The sequence below is a fragment of the Cynocephalus volans genome, chromosome 2 (genome assembly GCF_027409185.1).
Source record: "Cynocephalus volans isolate mCynVol1 chromosome 2, mCynVol1.pri, whole genome shotgun sequence".
Taxonomy (NCBI): Eukaryota; Metazoa; Chordata; class Mammalia; order Dermoptera; family Cynocephalidae; genus Cynocephalus; species Cynocephalus volans.
The window spans coordinates 169,349,524-169,369,626 of NC_084461.1; the positions used below are offsets into that span (position 1 = coordinate 169,349,524).

The 20,103-nt window shown below is 43.2% G+C and overlaps 1 protein-coding gene across 5 annotated transcripts in view; it reads left to right on the forward strand.

Moving 5' to 3' along the window:
- Window positions 1-20,103, forward strand: part of EBF2 (EBF transcription factor 2) — a 180,941-nt gene that overhangs the window by 6,443 nt on the left and 154,395 nt on the right. For 4 of the 5 annotated variants that reach the window (XM_063085496.1, XM_063085499.1, XM_063085497.1 and 1 more), the window contains exon 6: window positions 4,192-4,260. The exons of the other annotated variant lie outside the window; for it this stretch is intronic. In XM_063085496.1, the coding sequence (XP_062941566.1) occupies window positions 4,192-4,260 (69 nt within the window). The remainder of the gene's footprint in view (window positions 1-4,191; window positions 4,261-20,103) is intronic. 5 annotated transcript variants of the gene reach the window in all.

Consider the following 20,103-nt stretch of genomic DNA (forward strand, 5'->3'; position numbering starts at 1 on the left):
GTGTGGGGGGTGGGGTGGGGGGGTGGGTGGGTGGGGGGGGTGGGGAATGGCAAAAACTGGGTGCATTTGAAAAGGAAGTTCAATCTGTTTGTTAGAGATGGTTGATTCCCCAGAAAGGGGGTAAAGTTCCTTCTTCCACATTTTCAGGGCCAGTGATAGCACTCAAAGATGGAGGGATGGATCAATGGTTATTGCACGTCCTGAATTTCATTTGTATGGTGTTATTTGGCATACCTGGGCACTTCCCTGAATGGTTTTATGTTCTGTAATCTTTAATAAAAAGCTCATAAATTGGTGTTTAGCACTGAGGGGTGAAACAAAGCAAAAGGACAAAATAAATCTCTTTAGGAATAACTTTTTCTCCCTTTCACAGTGGTCTCTGCCGCTCTCCTGGCTGCTTTAGTTCATTTTGCCAGTTATTAGCAGGGAGAAATCTAGTTGTTATGTTGCTGCCAGCCACCCCTGTGCCCTCAATGCTCAGAGGGTTAAAAGATATTATAATTTGAACAGAAGTCGTCTCCAGGCCTACAGCTGGCTAATAACAGAGTTGTATTGAGCGCGAGCAAACCCCACAGCTGTGACTTTTCGCCACAAGGCGCAGGCTAGACAGGGCCCTGATCAGATGGGCCAGCCGGGCAGTGGGGCCAGTGTCTTTATCAGCCAGATGGTGTGAATTTAGACACTTTTGTTATGCAATCGCAGGGAGGAGTTGGGGAGAAGAAAACAAAACAAAAGCCACCATGCTGTGTGCTTATTTGAGTTTGAAATTAGAGACAGATTTTTGAAAGTTGAGGGTTGAATTTTAAAAACGATTTTGAAGGGGAAAGGGACACATTAGTTTGGCTGGAGCCAGAGATTGGCTGACTGGACACCCTCTGTCAAAGGTTGGGGCTTTTCTTTTTATCCCCTTCCCCAGATATCTTTTATCCCTCTTTTTTTTCCCCCATCCTGAAAATTGCAGGTAAGATTTAGGAGGATGATTAAATTTCTCATATTCTCCCACCCCCAACTTGTTTTATTCTTTCTCTTTCCCTTTTCAAAGTCTCCATGTGGAGGTGGGGAAGAGGAAAGGGGACTGTAAGCAAATTGAGAGTGTTTCAAGTAAAAGGTTCTCCAAATAAGTAGTAGAATAAAATAAACCAATGCAAGCCAGACAGGGAAACAGAGGAACAGCTTTCATTTTCACTCATTAGGGAAAAAAGTATCTCTGAGCCTCTCTGGGGTAGTTAGGAACACAATCTTAACCTATCGCCAAGTTCAGTTTCCTTTTCTCTTTGTTTTATTTATTTTTTCTTCTTTTTCTATTTTACTAGCATTTTCAGTTTTAAAAAACACTCATCGGGGACTTCGGACTTAGAGACTTGCTTGTTTCTGAACTTGAAATTGGTCACTCAGGCTTTGTCTAAACAGCAGAGTGAAGGGAGAATTGAGTTTGTCATCTGAATGATTCAGGGACCTGGTTCCTTAGCATCGACTATCCACGTTGTTTGGGGAGTGTGGTTTCCACTCCCCCTTGCTTGTATTGATATTGCTGGCATGAGCACTGAACATCGTTTAAAACAACAAAATAAAGAACATCTAGGACGTATTAATGAGAACTTTTCTTAAAAAAAAAAAAAAAAAGCAACGAAAGAAAAAATGAAAGGAAAAAGAATTTGCTTTGACTACCTTAGAGACCCAGAGAAATTTTAAGAAGGACTCAAATGGGGCAAATACAACCAACTCCTATTATTTTTATTCTTTTACTATTATAGTTCACCAACCAAATGAGCATCTTCTATATCTTTTCTGTGCTGAAAATCAACATTGGCGATTATATTTAAATATGTTACTCTTGGGGAAAAGGAGGATTAAGCTCTAACTTTGTCTGCAGTTTTCTTTGAGTATCGTTTTCTTCCCCAAGTTGATTCCCCACATTGTATTATGCTGGCACCAGGCTTACATTTTTATCTGTTTTTCTTTTCCTCTGGAGGAAATCCCCATGGAAAGCAGCTGAATTCAGCTGAGCAATTTTGCAAACTTATTCGGCCTCCTCAGAATCATTTCTACCCAAACGAAACAGACTGGGACATTCTGACAGAGTGTGCTCTTGTAATTAAATTGTACCCAGCATTGCTCACATATTTGGGGTTAGGTTGACATGCTGGTGATGTCAAAGGAGAGTCTAGTGTGAAGGTCTTTAGGTAACTAGCATGTATGAGTCTTTTGAAATTGTATTGCTAGGAAAGGTGGATTGCTTGAGTTGCAAAGGCATTATGTTGACATAGCAATACTCCAGAAATAGGAGAGATGGGAGACCAAAATGGGTGGGGGGGGGGTTGATGGGAGAGCAGTTGGTTAGCATTTTTATTGGTGTTAATCTTGGGATGGATTGAAATATTAAAAGCTAAGACCTAATATAATTTCAAAGGCCAAATATTATTTCAGAAAGTCCCAGTGGCAAACTCTGGTATTTAAGAAAGTTGAGATGATTTTTCTTTTACTTCCCACTAATTTGATTAAATTTCTTAAAACCTCGTTGTGCCCATTTGTGAAAATGTTTGAGCATCTCTCAAGGATATTTTACTTTCTGACCATGGCAGAATCATTTACTGACTAATCCACACATTCCTGCATGAAAGAGATGGGCGTTAAAAGTTTTAAACTATTTGTTTATGTTTAATTTAGTGGTGGATCAGAGAGGGCAAGTGGACTGAAAAGAGTCACAAAGTAAGCCTGCAACTGGGCTGGTGCTAGGGTCTCAGTCTTCGGTCCCTGCTGCCACATGCCTTTTCTCTTTTCCTTACACTATCCTCACTTTCAAAAGATGTTCATGAAATCTCACAGCTTCATGGATTTAAACCTAGAAGGGACTCTAGAGATAATTTAACACTTTCATTTTAATAGATGGGAGGCAAAGCCCAGAGGGGTTAAAGAGATTTGACTAAATTTGTGCAGCTAGATAGCAATGGGGTAGACGCCAGAGCCTTGATTCCCAGTTCAGCAATCTTTCTATGGAACCCCATCAATCTGAAGCTACAGAGAATCTATCATAGGAACAGCAGTGCTCATATATAGTTTGGTTATTGTTAACATTTATTAGGCATATTTTCCAACCAGTATGGGGGATAATGATTTTCTTATAAGCCAAGTCAAGGCTACATTCTTAATCAACCCCAGTTGATAGTGGATTATGTGCTTGAAATGAGCTGAATGTATTCAGAAGTCTGTGGCCCTGACACATGGCAGAGGGGGCAACAGTGGGGTTGGGGGCAGGGTGTGGCAGTGATTTCCCAGTGCTTTCGTGCCACCAAGCTTCCAGTGCCCTTGTGTCATTTGTTTAGGTGTCTTGAGCACATACCTTTGGATTGGGGTGTTTTGGTCTCTGCTCAGGTCCTTCTGAGTACTTCCGTTTTTTTGGTAATTGCTCCAGTAATTGCTCTTTATCCCTTCCTCTCAGTTAATCCCCCTAGCATTGATCTAGGAACCCAGCACTGGGTGAGGGGGAAGCCTTGGGAAGTAGAGTTTTCAGTACTCAGACCTACACATGATCAAGTCCCATTTCTATTCTGGATTTGGTGAAAATTATTGGAGATATTACCCTATAGCTAGCTCCCTGCCTCATTTACATCTTATTTTAAAATGTACACCATATTTCTGGTCTTCCTTCTTCATCTTGGGAAAACGATAGAAATGAGTGAATGAATACATGTTTATACAGTACACTGAGTCCTCTGGAGAAAGATGTTATGTAAATAAGGTTTATAATAATCAAGACAGCTACTTGTGGTCTATTTTACACATTTCCTTCCCCCTCTTTCTTCAAATATTTATTGAGACACAAAGACCTAAAACATGCAATCATAAAGCCATTGAACAACAGGCTGGAAGTGACCTTGTAGGTCTCAAAATCCAACCATCCATGGTTCAGATGACAAATATCATTCTAGGGAAAGTTGTGATTTGCTGAGAATCAGTCAGCTTGTAAGTCACAGAGTGAGAATTCGAATGAGTGTATTTTGGCTTCAGGTTCAGTGTTTTATTTGTTTGCTCTTTAATAAAACATGGTCACAAATTCTGCCCTCAAGCAGCTTGTAGTTGGAGGCCACCTTGTACATATTCATTTTTTGTGAACATTCTTATGTGGTGTGCTCTTTATATTTTCTTGATCTAACAAATCTTTCATTCTTTTGGTTCTTTCCTGATCTGCAGTCGGTGTTGTGAAAAGAAAAGCTGTGGAAACAGAAATGAGACTCCTTCAGACCCTGTCATCATCGACAGGTAGGGGGAAAAAGTGATTTTTAGATCATTTTTGGTTTCTGTCCATCATGAATTTCAGCTCTGAGTAGTGATCACTTGGGGCTTTGCTGTAAGGTTGGTTTTATGTTATCTTCAAGGAATTAATCTAGTCCAACAAGGGTTTTCTTGTGCCTGGATGGCCTTTCTTGGAAGAAGTCAGAGCCTTCCTTTTGGAACATGTGTCTCTAAATCTGTGGTGAGTTCTTTTCCAAGTGCACTAACTTTAGCCTAATAAGGAGTGTGAATGGTGAAGGATGCCACCTCTCCTAGCTGACAGGGTATGGTCTCAATCAGTTTTCTAGAAGAAGCAGTGCACCCCAAGTTAAGTAGCAGCCTCTACATTCTTGGCAATTTCTACTGGGATTGAAGACTATCAATTTAGATTATGGTTTAGGGGATTATGACAAGCTCTCTATTGCATTGAGGGAGATTCCTTTCTCCCACAGAAGATTGCATTCTGGGTTCTGTGTTATATTCAGAACGGGAAAGGTTCTTTGGGACAAGATGCTAATTCACTGAAATGTGATTTAGGTATCCTCCTCAGCTGTCTGTTTTTGTGATTGGGAACAGGACTTACAAACCAATGAAGAAATACCAAATTAACTTCCAGCAATCACGTAATTTTTAAGAAACCCCATATTCCCACCCCTAATTTTTTCTCTTTCGTTAAAAAACGGAAGAATTCCCTATTGCTTCTTTCTTTGGGTTTTCGTGTTTCTAGCCAGGTCCTGAAATGGATTGGAGAGACCACAGTCTCCAAAGTTGTTATTCCAATATTCCAACGAATTCTCAGTTGGGAGAATGGAACCTCTGGCATTCTTCCCAGAAAGCCAGCTTGGTTTCTTCGTGCAAAGTACAGCATAGCCTTAGGAATCGAGGAGGCGGGAATTCTGATCCTGTCCTAGCTTCTGACCTTGGACAAAGCTCTCAGCATCTCTGTTCTTCGATGCAATGATGATGGGTTGAAGGGTGCTGCCTGCTGCTGTTTGTTTCAGGAGGCTACTGAAATATCAGTGGCAGCTTTGCAGTGCTGTCTGAGATGACTGGAGGAGGATGATAGGCAAATAGAAAATGTTTGTTGGGTGTGTATGGTGCCTTTGCGATTTTAGGAGGTTAGGTGAGCTGCATTTTAGGGAGCTCTTTGGGGTTTCTCTGGTTTTTCTGAAAGTGCAAAGACGCTTAAGTATACAGAATTGCAAGGGCTCTGTGGGATCATTCATTTTATAGATGAAAAAACTGAACCCAGAGTGGTGACCTGACTTGCTCACAGCTACACAGCTGGTTGGGGCAGAGCTGGCACTGGAACACAGGGACCCTTCTAGATTGTGCTCCTCTCCCCACCAGAGCCTGGTTCTCCCAGCACATTCTCTGTCTTAATTGATGGGTTGGATCTGCTGATTGCATGTGGTGTTTCCCCACCTCCCATAATGCCCAAGGGCTCCTCCAGGGACCTGGAAGCCCAGGAGAGCAGTCCAGACCCAAGTCCTGTGTTTCCTGCATGTGGACTGAGCTCAACAACCTTCATCTAGTCCTTTGCATCAACTTTAACCCCCCTTTCAAGAAGGCACTCTCACCTCATGACTGTTACATCTTTTCTTGTAATAAACACCCCATAAACCAGCTTTAGAACTGTTTGCAAACCCATAAATGCTAACCTGTACCTTGCCTCTCCCAGGCACATGTCCTAATAACTCTGCCCTTAGCAGCAGTTCTTACTTTAAACAACTATATATAACTGCATCCGTGGATAAAGCACAATTATGCTTATGTTTTCTTCCTATGTAATACATATGTTACATGTACAAAAGAACTAGTGTCTGCATCTACAGAGAGAAAAGATTTTTATGTTAGCTATCTTCGTAGTTTGTGCTAGAATGCCTTAAATTCTTCTGAAAAGGTGGAAATTGTATCTTGGCTGCATAGTATGGAGTTTTATGTGACTGTGGCATTTATTTTTACTATCTTGTGCACAATAAAACAGCCCAGTAATGTCTGTGCATCACATGAAATATGCGTTACTTCCGAAATGTTGCACGTCTACACGTGGAAACATACATACCAAAGGGTACCGTAAATTGACCAGTATCAGGTTTTAAGAGAACTCATTTTATTATAAACAGATGCATTTGTAGGGCTTTTGTTTGAAGAGATCATTCCCTCACTGAAACCTGGTCTTATTGCTCCCGAATGCCTTTTGGCCTCACCTTAGCCCTCTTGGCTTCATTTGCAGAAGTAAAACGGCATTAAGTCAGGTTTCCATTTGCTGGAGGTGGGAAGGGTATTTTGTGTCATCCAGGTCTTTGGCTGAGCTGTGCATCTGGTCCCCGGATTGAACGTCTGCCAACTTGGAGGTATTGAGTTCTCTCACAAGCACCAAATGGGTGCAAAGCAGTCTATTTTGGATTTCCTCTGAGTAAATATAGAACTCTTTTCTTTGCCCTTGTTCCTATAATGCCAGCTAATTATCTCCTCCCCTTCTCTCCCAGCCTTACCAGATGCGGTTAATTTACACAGTCTCTCTTTCTGTTTTCTCCCACAACAGGCATGCTCCACTCTGTTTCAAGGGAAACCTGTTTATTCCCTTGGAATGGTGCGTGTTCAGGGTGGGGGGTGGGGAGTTTCAAGAGTGGTTCTTAAACTTTTCACCACCAAGGATCCCTTTCATTTATTCCTTGGTGAACCCAGGGTTGTGCAAGGTTTTGCCTTCCAAACTGCAATGAAGAAGTATTAATCTAGCTGTAATTCCATTTTTATAAATCAAAGACATATAGCAAATGGGAAGGGAAAAAATCTCATCTCAGATATGCCCTTGATGTCATCAGTGGCTGACCTGAGTGTCTGATGGGTTTGAGACAACCAGTGTTACCACATTGGCTGGAGAGGCCTCCAGCTCAAACACAAAACAACTTGACTTTTCAGTGAGCCCGTGTGACCACATCCCAGGCAGATGCTTAGTTTCCAGTAGACTGCTTGAAATATGAAAAACGGCTTTTACTACCTTCTGACCCCTTCATTGCAAACCATTGGGATTCACAATAGGGGATCCACCCTCAGGGACTTAGTTTTCCATGTCCCAAGACTTAGTCCCAGACTTGGATTTTTTTCCTGCTAAATTACTCCCTGCCTTGATCTCTCTAGAAACATAAAGTTATTGCGTATTTTCACTGGTCTTTTCAGTATGCTTTTGTGAATCCTTGGGTGATCACACCGCTCTCCGAAAGCCAGGCCAACCCACAGCCCAGCAGGACTTGAGGGGGAATCAAGGGCTTTGAGGAGAGCTGCCTTCTGTGTACAGAGGTGTGCGTGCATGGGGCGGGAGCAGCGTTTGCTGATTTTTAGTGTAAAAATTCAAAGTCCCTATTCAGAAAAAATCCCAAACAGAATAGAACAAAACAAAAACAATGGAACGTGATCCTTACTGAAGTCTTCAGCCTAGATCTTGTCTCTAAAGACCTGTGTGGTAAATAAAAATAAGAACGCTCAAACTGATTTACATTTGTGGTTTCAGAGGGAAGCTCTAATTCAGCCTGGTTTGTCATGGGCTGTGCTGTCTCCACACTCTCGTCTCTGTCTGGAAGCTTCTGAATATCCACTGTGTCTCTGGGGCTCAGGATTGCCTGGTGGTCCAAGGGAACACAATTTTAGGGACTGTCTCACTGATGTGAGAGAAGGAAGGAGATCTATTACTGTTCCAGTCCTTGAGAGCCACATACAAAAGTCACATGTGCAGAGAGGGCAAGATTCCTTGAGTCTTTGTAGGCAGCCCCTGTCTGTGCACACATAGTTAAGGTAATTTCTATTAGAAATGCAGGTCCAGCCCATTTCTCACATGCCAAATATCCCAGTCTTTGGTCTTGAGACATTGGTCTCATATATTTCTGAACTCTGTTCCCAAGGGAACCATTTTAAATGTTGATGTTTGTATTTATTTTTTTTGCCAAGAAGCTAAACAAACAACAGTATGGCCCTTATTCAAAATGTTTACTCAAAAATATCTGGGGTTTAGTTGCCCATGAGGGGTTTTCCTGACATTATCTTCTTCAAAAAAAAGTTTTTTTTAATTGTGATAAAATATATATAAGATAGAGTTTGCCATCTTAGTTACTTTCAAGTGTGCTGATCAGTGGCATTAAATATATGCACATTGTTGTGCAGCCATCACCACTGTCCATCCACAGAATTCTTTTTATCTTGTAAAACTGAAACTCTTCACCTCTTAAACAACTCTTCACTACCTCCTCCTCCCGGCACCTGGCAACTCCCATTGAACTTTCTGTCACTATGAATTTGACTCCTCTAGGGACCTCATGTAAGTGGAATCAGATAGTATTTGTCTTTTTGTGACTGGCTTATTACATTCAGCATAATGTCCTCAAGGTTTCTCCACGTTGTTGCATGTGTCAGAATTTTCTCCCTTTTAATTGCTGAATAATATTCCATTGTATATACGAGAGTACTTCAAAAAGTTCATGGAAAAATAGAATTAAAAGATAATACAAGCCTTTCCACGAACCTTTTGACAAGCCCTTGGATATACCACACCTGTTTATCCATTCATCTGGCAGTGGACACCTGGGCTGCTTGGACCTTCTGCCTGTTGGTAATGAAGCTGTTACAAACACGAGTGTACATGTATCTGTTTCAGCCCCTGCTTTCAGTTCTTTTGGTGTATACCCAGAAGTGGAATGGCTAGATCCTATGGTAATTCTATTTTCAATTTTTTGAGGAACTGTCAAACTGTTTTCCGCAGCGACTGCACCATTCCCCACCTGCACCCCACTGCCACCAACAGCGCAGAAAGGGGTTCCAATTTCCCCGCACCCTCACCAGTGCTTATTTTCTGTTTTGTTTTGCTGTTGCTTGTTTTTAACAGTAGCCATCCTAACAGCTGTGACTTTTGTTTTAAGTGAACTTTTCTCCTGCTGCCCTCTTGGTCAGCACCTTCACCGGTGGCTCTCACCTCCTTACCTGCCCCTGCCATGCGCACAACCTCTTCCTGCCTCTCTCTGCCTCATGGACCACCTGGTTCCATCGAAGCATGTGTTTGGATCCTCTTTCCTCTGGGCATACTTCTTGTCTGTCTGTCTGTCTGTCTCTCTCTCTCATCACTTAACTCCAGTGAAGTGCTATTTGTGGATGGGAATTTTAGAGAACAACTGTGGGGTAGTTAAGCACTTTACCAAACTGTCATGCGTGCTAGAGAATATTGCATCCATCCTGAACACTTGGAGTTTTTCTTTTTGTTAATTTATCAAATTAATTACATATCGATCTATTCTTGATTTGTGGTGTAGATTCTGCTTTTAATCCTACTGTCCCTTTTAGACTAGACAGTATTTGGGTAGTAGCGGGGGTTGAGCTCTAGGTGAGGTGTGCGTCCAGCATATTCCTGCTGTCCTAGGCCCCTCCCTGCCTTTCTCTAGAAATGGGCAAACCAGATCTATGCATAGCGACACGCCCTGAATGAAGAATTCTGGCTCTGAGAAGGATAGATAAGACCAGTAATAAACATTTATGTAACATTTAATTGGCACTTGTATGTTGGGCATTGTGTTAAGCAATTCGTGCTAATTAAATCTTCTTAATCTTTAATGGTTAATAAAAATCTCCATTTTATGGAAGAAAATAATCAGTCCTAAGGAGTTAGGTAACTCAGCCAAGGTCACATGGCCAGTTTCAGTGGTGAAATGGAAGTTACTCAATGGGTAGAAGTTATAGAGAGGAAGATTTTGAGTATAGTAGATGGAAAAGTTTCCCAGAATTTAGAACTGTTTGAGACTTGCTTCTGGCTCCAGATCATTCACCAACTAGAGGTCTGAGTCACATAGGTCACAAGCTTCTCTCGGAGGCTCAGTTTCCCTATCTGTAAAATGAAGTACAGTGGGTTAATGGGTGACCTTTATGTTACCTCCCAGCTCTGAGTTCTCAGATTCTAGCTGAGGGCGCAGGTTTGGGTGCCAGGCATGCTGACGCACCATCCATAATTTACAGGAGCTATATTAATATAGATGCTTCCTCTGCCCAGACCCCTTATCTCCAGTGTGGTGGAGCCCAGTGTTGTGAAGAGGATACAAAAGCCTGGCCTCAGGCTATTTTTTTTAAGAGAAAATTTTATTCCCTCAGGGAGAGTTTAGATTTTCTCACCAAAAAATACAAATTACCTATCCAATGCGAGTGCATCCTCCTCTCGTCTCCTCCCTCCTTTGTTTCCTAACAAAACCTTTGCCACTTTCTCGGTCACTTCAAGGAGGCTCAGGTAGGAGAAGGGACTCTGCTACTTTCTAGTCTAGAAGAAACGTCCCTGTGGGTGGAAGCTCTTCACTGGATGCCAGCTTGAGCCAAGTAGTAAAACAAATAAATAAAAGGCAAAATTTCCTTCGAGGAAGTGGCTCTCCCCCTCATGGTTAAAGAGGAGGTGCCGCAAAGTGAGGGTGTTCACTTCAGTCACTGGGTTAGGTTTTAAGAGTCATACTTACTGTACTAGGCTGACCATTCTCCCCAGACTTGCAGAGCTTTAGGATTGGACACAAACTAGCTTAGTCTTCTATAAACTGATCTATTCTGTCATTCATTCGCTTAGTAATTCCTTGTGTTGTTCAGTTATTAAGCAGATATTTGTGAATTCCTGGTGGTGAGAAATGAGCAAGGAACAGAGCAGGCTCCTGTTCTCATGGAGCATGCAGCTTAATCACAAATAAATGTTTTCAAACTAGGGCAAGTACTCTGCAGACCAAGTGAGGGGTGGTAGACAGGTTCCAACTTTCTAGTCCTGCCGTTTCTTTCTCCATGAATGTCTCCTGGTCCATCGCACAGATCCTTAATATTTCCTCTTTTCTCACTTGTACACACCATTTCTACCTGGAAAACCCATCCCAAGCTTGCTTTCAATATAAATCCTATTTCTTTTTCAAGACCTAGCTTAGATTCTACCTCCTCAGAGGTATCAATTCTTGTAGCCCAGGTCTTTGCATTTGACACTTATCACATGCGCTTGGTCTTGTTTTTTTTTTTTTTTTAATTTTTTAACATATTTTATATATTTTATTTTAACTTCTCAATATACATTGTAGTTGATTTTCATGACCCTTTACTCGTTCCTCCGCCCCCCTCCATCTCTCCCCTTGCTTGGTCTCATTTGGATGTGTGGATATTGTTATCTTTTTACCTATTTGTGCTTGCCTTCCAGTACCAACTGTATTGTTATTCTCAGATGTCAGACACCGCATGTCATTTAAGTCTTGACTCCAATATTTATCAGCTGTGTGGTGGTGGTAATAATGCTACCTTTCCCCTTGAGTTGTTGTACTAGAGATGCTGATGTATGTAAAGTGCCCACACAGTGCATGACAGAATAGATGCTTTAAGAAAAGTCTTAACAATTATTATCCTATATCTCCCATTGTGTCTATGCAGTGGCTTGGGCACTATGGATGCTCAGTAAATATTAGTTGACAGACTAACCTTTGACTGCTAAGTGTTGAAGAGTTTGGGGTACTGAGTGCTTTGCTGGTTCATATAGGACCTTTCCTGTAATGCTTGTATGTGACAACTGCTTAGTAATCTTACTCCCAGTGGCAGGTAGGTACAAAAAAGTGCCAGGAATAGATATCTAGGGTTGTGAAGCAGAATGAGTCCTTATTTATTCAGTAAATATTTATTGAGGGGCCATTATGTCATGGACTTTGCAAGGTGATGTCAGGGATTATAAGATTGAGTAGACACAAAGTGTTCCCCTCAGGAGCTTAGAGTGAAGGTGGAGCAGCAAAGAACGTGAAAATATAGCTGTGATGCAATGTAGCATGCAAAAAATGCCATAAAAGACATAAAAAAATTAAGTCTACGGAAGATCCGAAGGGCGGAGATGACTTCATCTTGGCAGAGGTAGGCAGGGTGACGGCTCTAACTCAGACATGGGCAGGGGGTCCCAAGGGCATTCTTGGAGGCAAGTGTGTCGGAAGAGGCATGTGGAAAGAAGATAATTTCTTAACTCTGCTCACAGTTTAGAGGTACATGGATATGTGTGAAGGCGGACAGTGAGAGAAGTTGGAAAGACTGTGTGGGTCCATATTTCAGAGGGCTTTATCTGTCCATGCGAAAGTATTTTGACTATTATGTTGACGATGGAAAACATCAAAAGATTTTGAGTAGTGCAGTTTCATGCTCGGTTTGATGTTTTGGAGAGAGAGAACGTTGAGGACGGATGGGAAAATGGAGAATGAAAGTGGGGACCTATTAGGAAGTCAGTTTTCCTGCTAAATACTCCAGTTTCAGTCACTGGAGGTGAGAGGTCCATTTTCTCCCTTCCCCACACCTTGCTTCCCTTCCCCCAACACACCCACCACTCCAAAGTTTTTGCTGATGTCACCACTTGTCCCCGTGAGTACACGTCCCCTTTGTTCACTCAGAAGCTCAGATCCTTTCCAAAGAGCTGTCGTTATACCATCTGGCAATCTGTGAATTTTTTAGTAGCCTGGATGTTTGTGAGAAAGCAGAAAACTCTGAGGCCAGCACAAGCCATTTGTAAGTATTTTTTAATAAAAGAGGAGGAAAGACCAAAACTGGTTCACCACTGTTTTCACTCTCTCATTCAAGGTGCTCACCTAAGTCCTCTGGATCAATTCCCCGTGAGACTCAGAGAACCAACTGAATGTATGGGGTTATTCAGAACAGATACTGGTATGCTCCGACCTCCAGCTTCTTCCTTATACAGTTGTGTGATGTGATTAAACAGCAGATTTGCCAGGAAGTGGAGGAGTCAAGAGAAGTAGAACAGCACTCTGAAATTGTGCTGTGCTGTTGATAAGAAACAGGTATTTGTTTTCAGAAAACGTATCTCTTTCCAAGCTTAGCTAGCTGGCTTTGGGAGGAACAAAGGTCCTAGAGCTTGGGAAAGATTTTAAGACTACATTAAAAAAAATTTTAATTTATCAATATACAATGTAGCTAATTTTCATGTTTCTTTACCAATTCCTCCCTCCCCCACCCCCCCAATCAACATCATATCTGTTCACTTGTCTTAACAAGTTCAAGGAATTGTGATGTTGAGTCTTCTTTTTTTTCAAGACTACATATTTACCCAAGGAGAACCTTCTAGAACTTCCAGCTATTTTCATTTTTTTCCCATTTGAGTAAAGAGGGCTGGGTAAGTTCTTCTGGGTTTATTTTTGACTCAGCCAAGAAACTAACAGGCCACAGGGTTGGGAAATGTGACACACAGCCCTAGGAGATCAGAAGGAAGTGCCCGGCAATGAATTGCAGATCTAGAGTTCTACCCACTAGGACTTGACTAGCTGACTCGTTTGTTAATTGAAATTTTGCAAGAATTGTTCCTTGTCGCTTGGCTCTACACATTGACCTAGAGCTTCAATTGGAGGGGACATTTGATCAGAAAGGAAAGTGATTGAGTGATGAGAGGCTCAAGCCTGCCAGCCAGCCCAGATCCAAATCCACAAGGGATCAGCATTTCATCCATCTGGACTGGGTGATTCGTGAAGTGATTGTCCTCCAGGAAGGTTTTATTCTAAAACTCAAAATTTCCAGTGACAGCAAACTTTCCCAGCTCCTTCAAGTCCACCACGGAGCCAGAGCTGCAGCTGCTCCCATAGAACAGGAACTTTTGAGAAGGGAATAAGGGAGAAATTCTTAATCTCACTGAGATGATGGAGGAATTTGTAGGGATGGAACCATTGCATTCAGGCCACCAGTTTGGTGCTAATACCTCCATTTTCTAAGGCCCATGAGAGGCCAGGACATTAAAAGAAGAGAACTCGCAAGGTGGTGGTAAGATTAGGGCTGGGGGCCACTGCACCTTGAACAGTGCTGCTCACATGTAGCCCTTCCATGAAGCCCCAAGGTGGGTCTCTATAGAGACAAGTGGTGAGATTTTGTGTTATGCACACTTGCGTAGCACATATTCCTGACTAATTTAAGGCCATGCCCACGACACATTTTAGCCACATACCCAGGCTGCCATTCCACATTTCAGAGGTGAAAACCCAACTGAAGATTGAATATTTCAGGAACTGGGTAGCAAACCAAAGTCTCAACTGGGATCAGAGACAGGGTCTCTAGCTTTCGGGATAAAACTAAGGTGGTCTATACAAGAAGAGGAACAGAAGAAACAACAGGATTCATGTAGAAAAGGTTGTTACTGAATTGCAAAGCTTCTAACCGGACGGAAGGTTTCTGGGAGTTTTCACCTCCCAACGTGAGCCATGGGTGAGACTGATGGCATTTTATTTCACTGTCATTGCTAATTTTGTATGTAGCCAGTTTCTTCTGTGCAAAAGGCATGTTCTGACTTCAGAAGAAGTAAGGTACACACAGGGCACAGATTGACAACATGCAGGCCGAGGACTCAAACTGGCTATTATTTTTGTACTATGATGGTGACTGTAGTAAAATCTGGCATCAGAGCTAGTTTGACTCCTCTGCCCTCTGTTTATCCATCCATCCATCCATCCATCCATCCATCCATCCATCCATCCATCCATTCCCTCCCTCTCCTTCAATCTAGAGTTGCCAGATTTAGCAGATACAAATACAGGATGCCCAGTTACATTGAAGTATCAGATGCACGTGAATGATTTTTATAAGCGTGTCCCAGTTAAATTTGAATTTCAGATAAAGGACGAATCATTTTTCAGTATAAGTCTGTCCCATGCAATATTTGGTATATACTTATACTGAAAAATGATTCATTGTTTATTTGAAATTTAAAATTTACTGGGCATTGTGTATTTCATCTGGCAACCCTACCTGAATCTGTTTCTTATCTGAAGAATAAAGTACTGGCTGCCTCACAACGCTTGGAGGGGAGGAGAGGGGATGTGTGTCCCCAGAGCCAGTCAGCTCCGGCTGCAGCTCCTCTCTTTCAGAGGGTTTCCTGCCTTTACGTGGGGCTCACCATCTTTGCCTTCTGGCCCCTGCAGAAGCTGATTCACACTCAGGAGATTCATTTAAAAGGCAGGCAGGTGAGCAGAAAGCATGACTGAGAGCCACCAGCATCTCCCCTCTTCTGTGTCAGTTTCTCCTTCCAGACGCCCCCGCCATCCTGTCTCCTCCCTCCCTTTCTGTCACCTCTCATGCTCTGTCTAGACCCTGCTTTATGGACTTGTCACCTCCCCTGGATTGCTTTTGCTTAGTGTCCACGGCGCATCTCCTGTTCACTTTCGTTCTGACTTCCCTAAAAGCCTTTGTTCAGCGTGCCCTGAGTCCCCTCTCCAGCGCTTCCAACATGTGGGACTGTTTAAGCTCGAGTGATAAATTGCACAGAGTTAAAGGTAAAGGAGGAGCTCCAATCTCCCCTCTCGGTTGGGGCTGACGTTTGAACCAGAGCCAGGGTTGACTTCCGTGTAACCGCTAGGTCTGCTTGATGCCTGCCCGCGTCAACCGACAGTGGCTGATGAGTTTTGTCATGCAGCTGTTGGGTCCCCACATGAAAATAACCCCCCCTTTAGACCTGTATCTGGATAATTTAATGAACTTTTAAAAAACAAACCTGACTTGGAAAGTTTGATGTCATGTAGATCCAACCTACATGGAAAAAGGGATGGCAGGCTTAAGAATCCCCCTTCTGCATCCCTGGCTTCCCTTTCACCCATCTTTCCCCTGCTCACCTTTCCGCTTACTGCCTGCTTTCTGTGTGGGGGTCTACCTTCCTCCCTCTGCATTGCCTAGCATTTCCAGTGGGGTGTCCAGCCTTGAATCCCACTAAGGCAGGCAGAAGCATTTCCTTTAGCAACATGCATCTTTCTTCTTTTTCATCTCCTGAAATGCTGATTTCACTGTAGGTGTCCCATTTATGACCCAGGTTGGTGGTTTGCACTTCAAGTGGCGTCCGTTGAGCTTGTAAATTGTACTGGATCACTGAGTCCGTAATGAGACCTCCCAACCCAAACAGTGGAAGTCTGCTGGGATTTTATTGTTCATAAAGCTTCTTCCCTGGGTAGGGATAGAGTCATTAGGTGTGCACTGTGTTTAATATTTGGTCATGACAGGAAGCAATAATGTTCTATTTTTATGGTGGCTTCTGAGTTTTTAAAGCAACTGTCTAATTCCCATCATGGAAACTGGAAGCAAATGGACTAGACGGTGAGAAAAGCCAGTGTGTGGTTTTGTTCGGGGTGCATCTTGCTTGACATCCTCCCCATCCTCTTGTCTGACCTGTGCTGGCCCTGCTGGCCCACACCTCATCCTCTGAGCCCTCTGGACTCTGTCAGGTAGAAACAGAGTTCCTTTGCTCCAGGAAGGCAGAGCTGTGGTCACACAAGGACCTCTTCGAGAAGCCATCCCCTGTTCTTTGCAACATTCTCTCTCTTTCATGAGAGGTGTGCTTGACTTTGTTCAAAACTGGAGCCACTCTGAAGGCAGCTGCCTCCTCATTTCTTAGCCCCTGGCAAAGCTGGTGTTTTTGGAGTGGGATACCCATTCTCAAGATTTCCAACTTTGTCCAGGATAAAGGAGCCCCAAGTTAAGGAGTAAGGTCTCCCTGCCATGGCTTTGGGGTAGAAGCGTCTGAAAAAGACCAGATGCTGTGACAGACCTAAGTGCGCAGAAGAAAGAGCCATCTGTGGCTCTGCATGGCTCTGTCAGCTGGGTCAGGCAGGCCTGAGATGCCACAACACGAGGCCAGAATTCCAAGGTTAGAGGCTCAGCGTCTCCCTACCGCCTCTGTAAAGGGCTGTAATAGCGGACTACCCCATAGGTCATGCGGCCGATTGTCTATTGAATGCAGGGTGCTGCTAGTCCACCCTAACGGCAGGACTATAGTTCCATGGAATTGGATCCTGTGACGTAATTCTGCAGACATAGAGGGACAAGTAGAGGCCAGTTGTTTTGACTGAGACCTATTCTGTCTGTAGAATATCTTGGTCTCTTTGGCATACCCCTCCCCAGTAGGAAACTAAAAATGAGGCCTCAAAGACCATGCTTCTTTGGGGCATCACAGCCTACCTTTTTTTCTTTTTAGTTTTTTGAGCTTTACAGGCTTAGTGGGAACCAGCTGAGCAAAGTGGTCGTGTTGGACCTGACCTGCAGAGCTGTGGCACTAACTCTCAGCTGTTAATCAAATGTGGTGACCTTGAGAAATACCTCCTGAAATCTCCCTGGTGTTTGACGCCTAAACGAGTTGCACATGAACAAGTTCCAGGGAAAGTGAGGAAGCCTTGGCCGAAAGGCAGAGAGCCCGGGTTGGGGAATAAGCAGAAGGATCTCTTTCCAGGCTGAAAATCATGCACACCTCTCTTGTGAAATAGTGTGTTGCCTGCAAAGTGAGAGGATGCCTGATAACCTTTCCAGTGGCTGGGGTTCTTAGCCCATTTTTTTTTTTTTGCCATGAATCCCATTGATGGTCTACATTTAAAATGGAAGGAAATGCTAAACTTTGTGGGGTCAGTGAAAATAAAGATGTCATGTTTACCCATCCAAGTTCATGGACCTCTTCAATCTCCAAACACGTGGGTAGCGTTACCAAGGACACATCACCCCCTGGGGTTCTCTCTCCAGCGTCTTCCCTTTCTTTCCTCTTTCTCGCATTTTCATCCTTTTCTCTTTTTCCTTTGCTCACATTTTAGGTCTGTCTTTTTTCTGTCTCTCCACCCTCCCTAAGTTGTCGAGGGCGTTCGCAGGAGCCAGCTGACAGCGTGTCCGTCGGTAACTTAGCCTTAGCCATTCTGTTGCTCTCAATGGCCCATTTGTTTGCTCCTGCAAAGGAAAAAAAAAAAAAAAAAACTTTTCCAACCTACGAGTTCCGTTGTCTCCCAAGGGATCCTTGTTTGAATCTTTGCTGTAAGACTTTTTTCTTTCTTTCTCCATGAAGTACCAACAGAAATAATTGCCTTATCGTTAACAAACAGAACCTGGCTCTTATCACCCCACACCCCAGAGCCTTGGTGCGAAAGTCGGGCCGTGCCAAGTGCATGCATTAACCTGATACGCGAAACCCCTTTTCAAAGCCGGTCCTTGGAGGACGCCCATTGAGGGCGTTTTTGTCGAGAGGTGGGCACAGTGAAACCACTTCTTATAGCACTGGGTGCCAAAAGAGATTGGCTGGCGTTTCCACCCCTGTTACAACAAAAAAGGAGCATATTTTTCTGGGAGGAACATTTTCAGATTGTTCTAATTGTTACTGGCAATGAGCAGTACTTGGAACTTGAGTCGTGCTTGGCCTCACTGGAGTTTTAAAGCATCCCTTAGCACAGGGGATTTTTCGGTTCCATGGGTGAGCTGTGGCCTGTAGTAGCATACAGTCCATAAAAAGGACCAGGCCTGGCTGCCAACCTGGCTCTTTGAAGGGACATTCCCTGACCTGGAGCCCATGCCAGGCTGTGGGTGTGGATCCCTGGGTTTTTTTTTTTTTTAGAGCCACACAGGTCTCCACTAAGATATCATTCGTATCTAGTAGCAGCCTCTTTGCTCCGACCTGTTCATGCTCGCTTTTATAAAAAGCGGTGATTTTCCTTTGGAACCTGGGCGGCTTATGGCCTCATCTCCACACTTAAATCGATGGCATGATTTTCAGAAAAACCGAGTGGAGGGCTGGCCTCTTTCTATTCTAATCTAGTACTGGAGCAACACAACTCCTGGTGTCTTTAGGATCTTTAGACAAGGCGGACACACAAAGGACCTGGGGAAATATGTGCTTTGGGGTCAACTGGAACAGCCATCCTTTTAAAATAGTTTTGCCTATTGTGTCTTTTTAAAAAAAAAAAAAGTAAGAAAACCCCACAGCAAAACACACAAAAAATATACGATGTTGCTTCGGCCTCAGATGCTGACAGTGAGTCTCAGAAGACCTTTGGGGAAGCTTTTGTTTGGGGGTGGGAGAGATCTTTCTCTTAAGCATTTCCCAGCATTCCTTCCAGACATCTGGTTCTCTCATTTTCTCTCTGACTTCTGTACCTTTTTTTTTTTTTTAAAATAACTCCATTACTGTCATTATTTTTTATTATTTTTAACCATTTAACTAAATGTGCTGAATGGTGATCCCACATGACATCTTGTCTAAAATCCGTGTGACCTTGGGAAATGATGACCTTAACTAATTTTTACTGGCAAGTGTCTTGACTTCATTACTCAGGAGACAGTTTATTTTTATTTCTTAAAGAGAAAGTGAGCAACAGAAAGTGAGATTTTCTTAGGATCAAAGAAAGGGAAAGAACGAAGAGGTTCTACCCACCCATCTCTATGCTGGAGCAAAGCTTTTCTCTTTCCCATCCTGTTTTATTATTATTCTCAGCGTCCTTATAAAAGCATAATAAACAAGGTGGAATCTCACCCGTGCTTCCTGTAGCCACTTTTCCCTCTTAAAGCATTCAGGCCCTCAGTTTGCACTTTGAAATTGGGTTGCTGAGTTGGAGCGTTGTCTAATGCAAACATCATGTTATTTTCTTTTGCCTAGTATAAGTAGAGGACAAACTGGTTAAACACAAAAATGAATGAATGAATGCAAACTGGATTGTTCAGCACTGTCTGTGCTCTAACTTTAGCACATATAGGTCTGAGTTAGAAGAATTAACTTTGCTGCTCTCTGTCCCCTGCTACCTCTAGTCTATATCACTAAAACCAGTATAAGTGGGCAGAATCGTGTGCAGTTGGTAGACTCTGGGTAAGGGGGTAGACTCTGGTTCCAGGTGGAACCAGCACAGGAAATAGATTGCTGTTCTACCCTGGGGTGGGGTGGGTGAGGAGCATCAGTAAGATAGAGCACGACGGTGCTGCCTCCCTCTCCCTGCACTGAAGAACCAGTTTAGGTTTAGGTGTCATAAATCTCAGAGACCTGCAAACTGTTGGGAGAAGTGTTGGAACGTTTAAGCTGCGGCATCT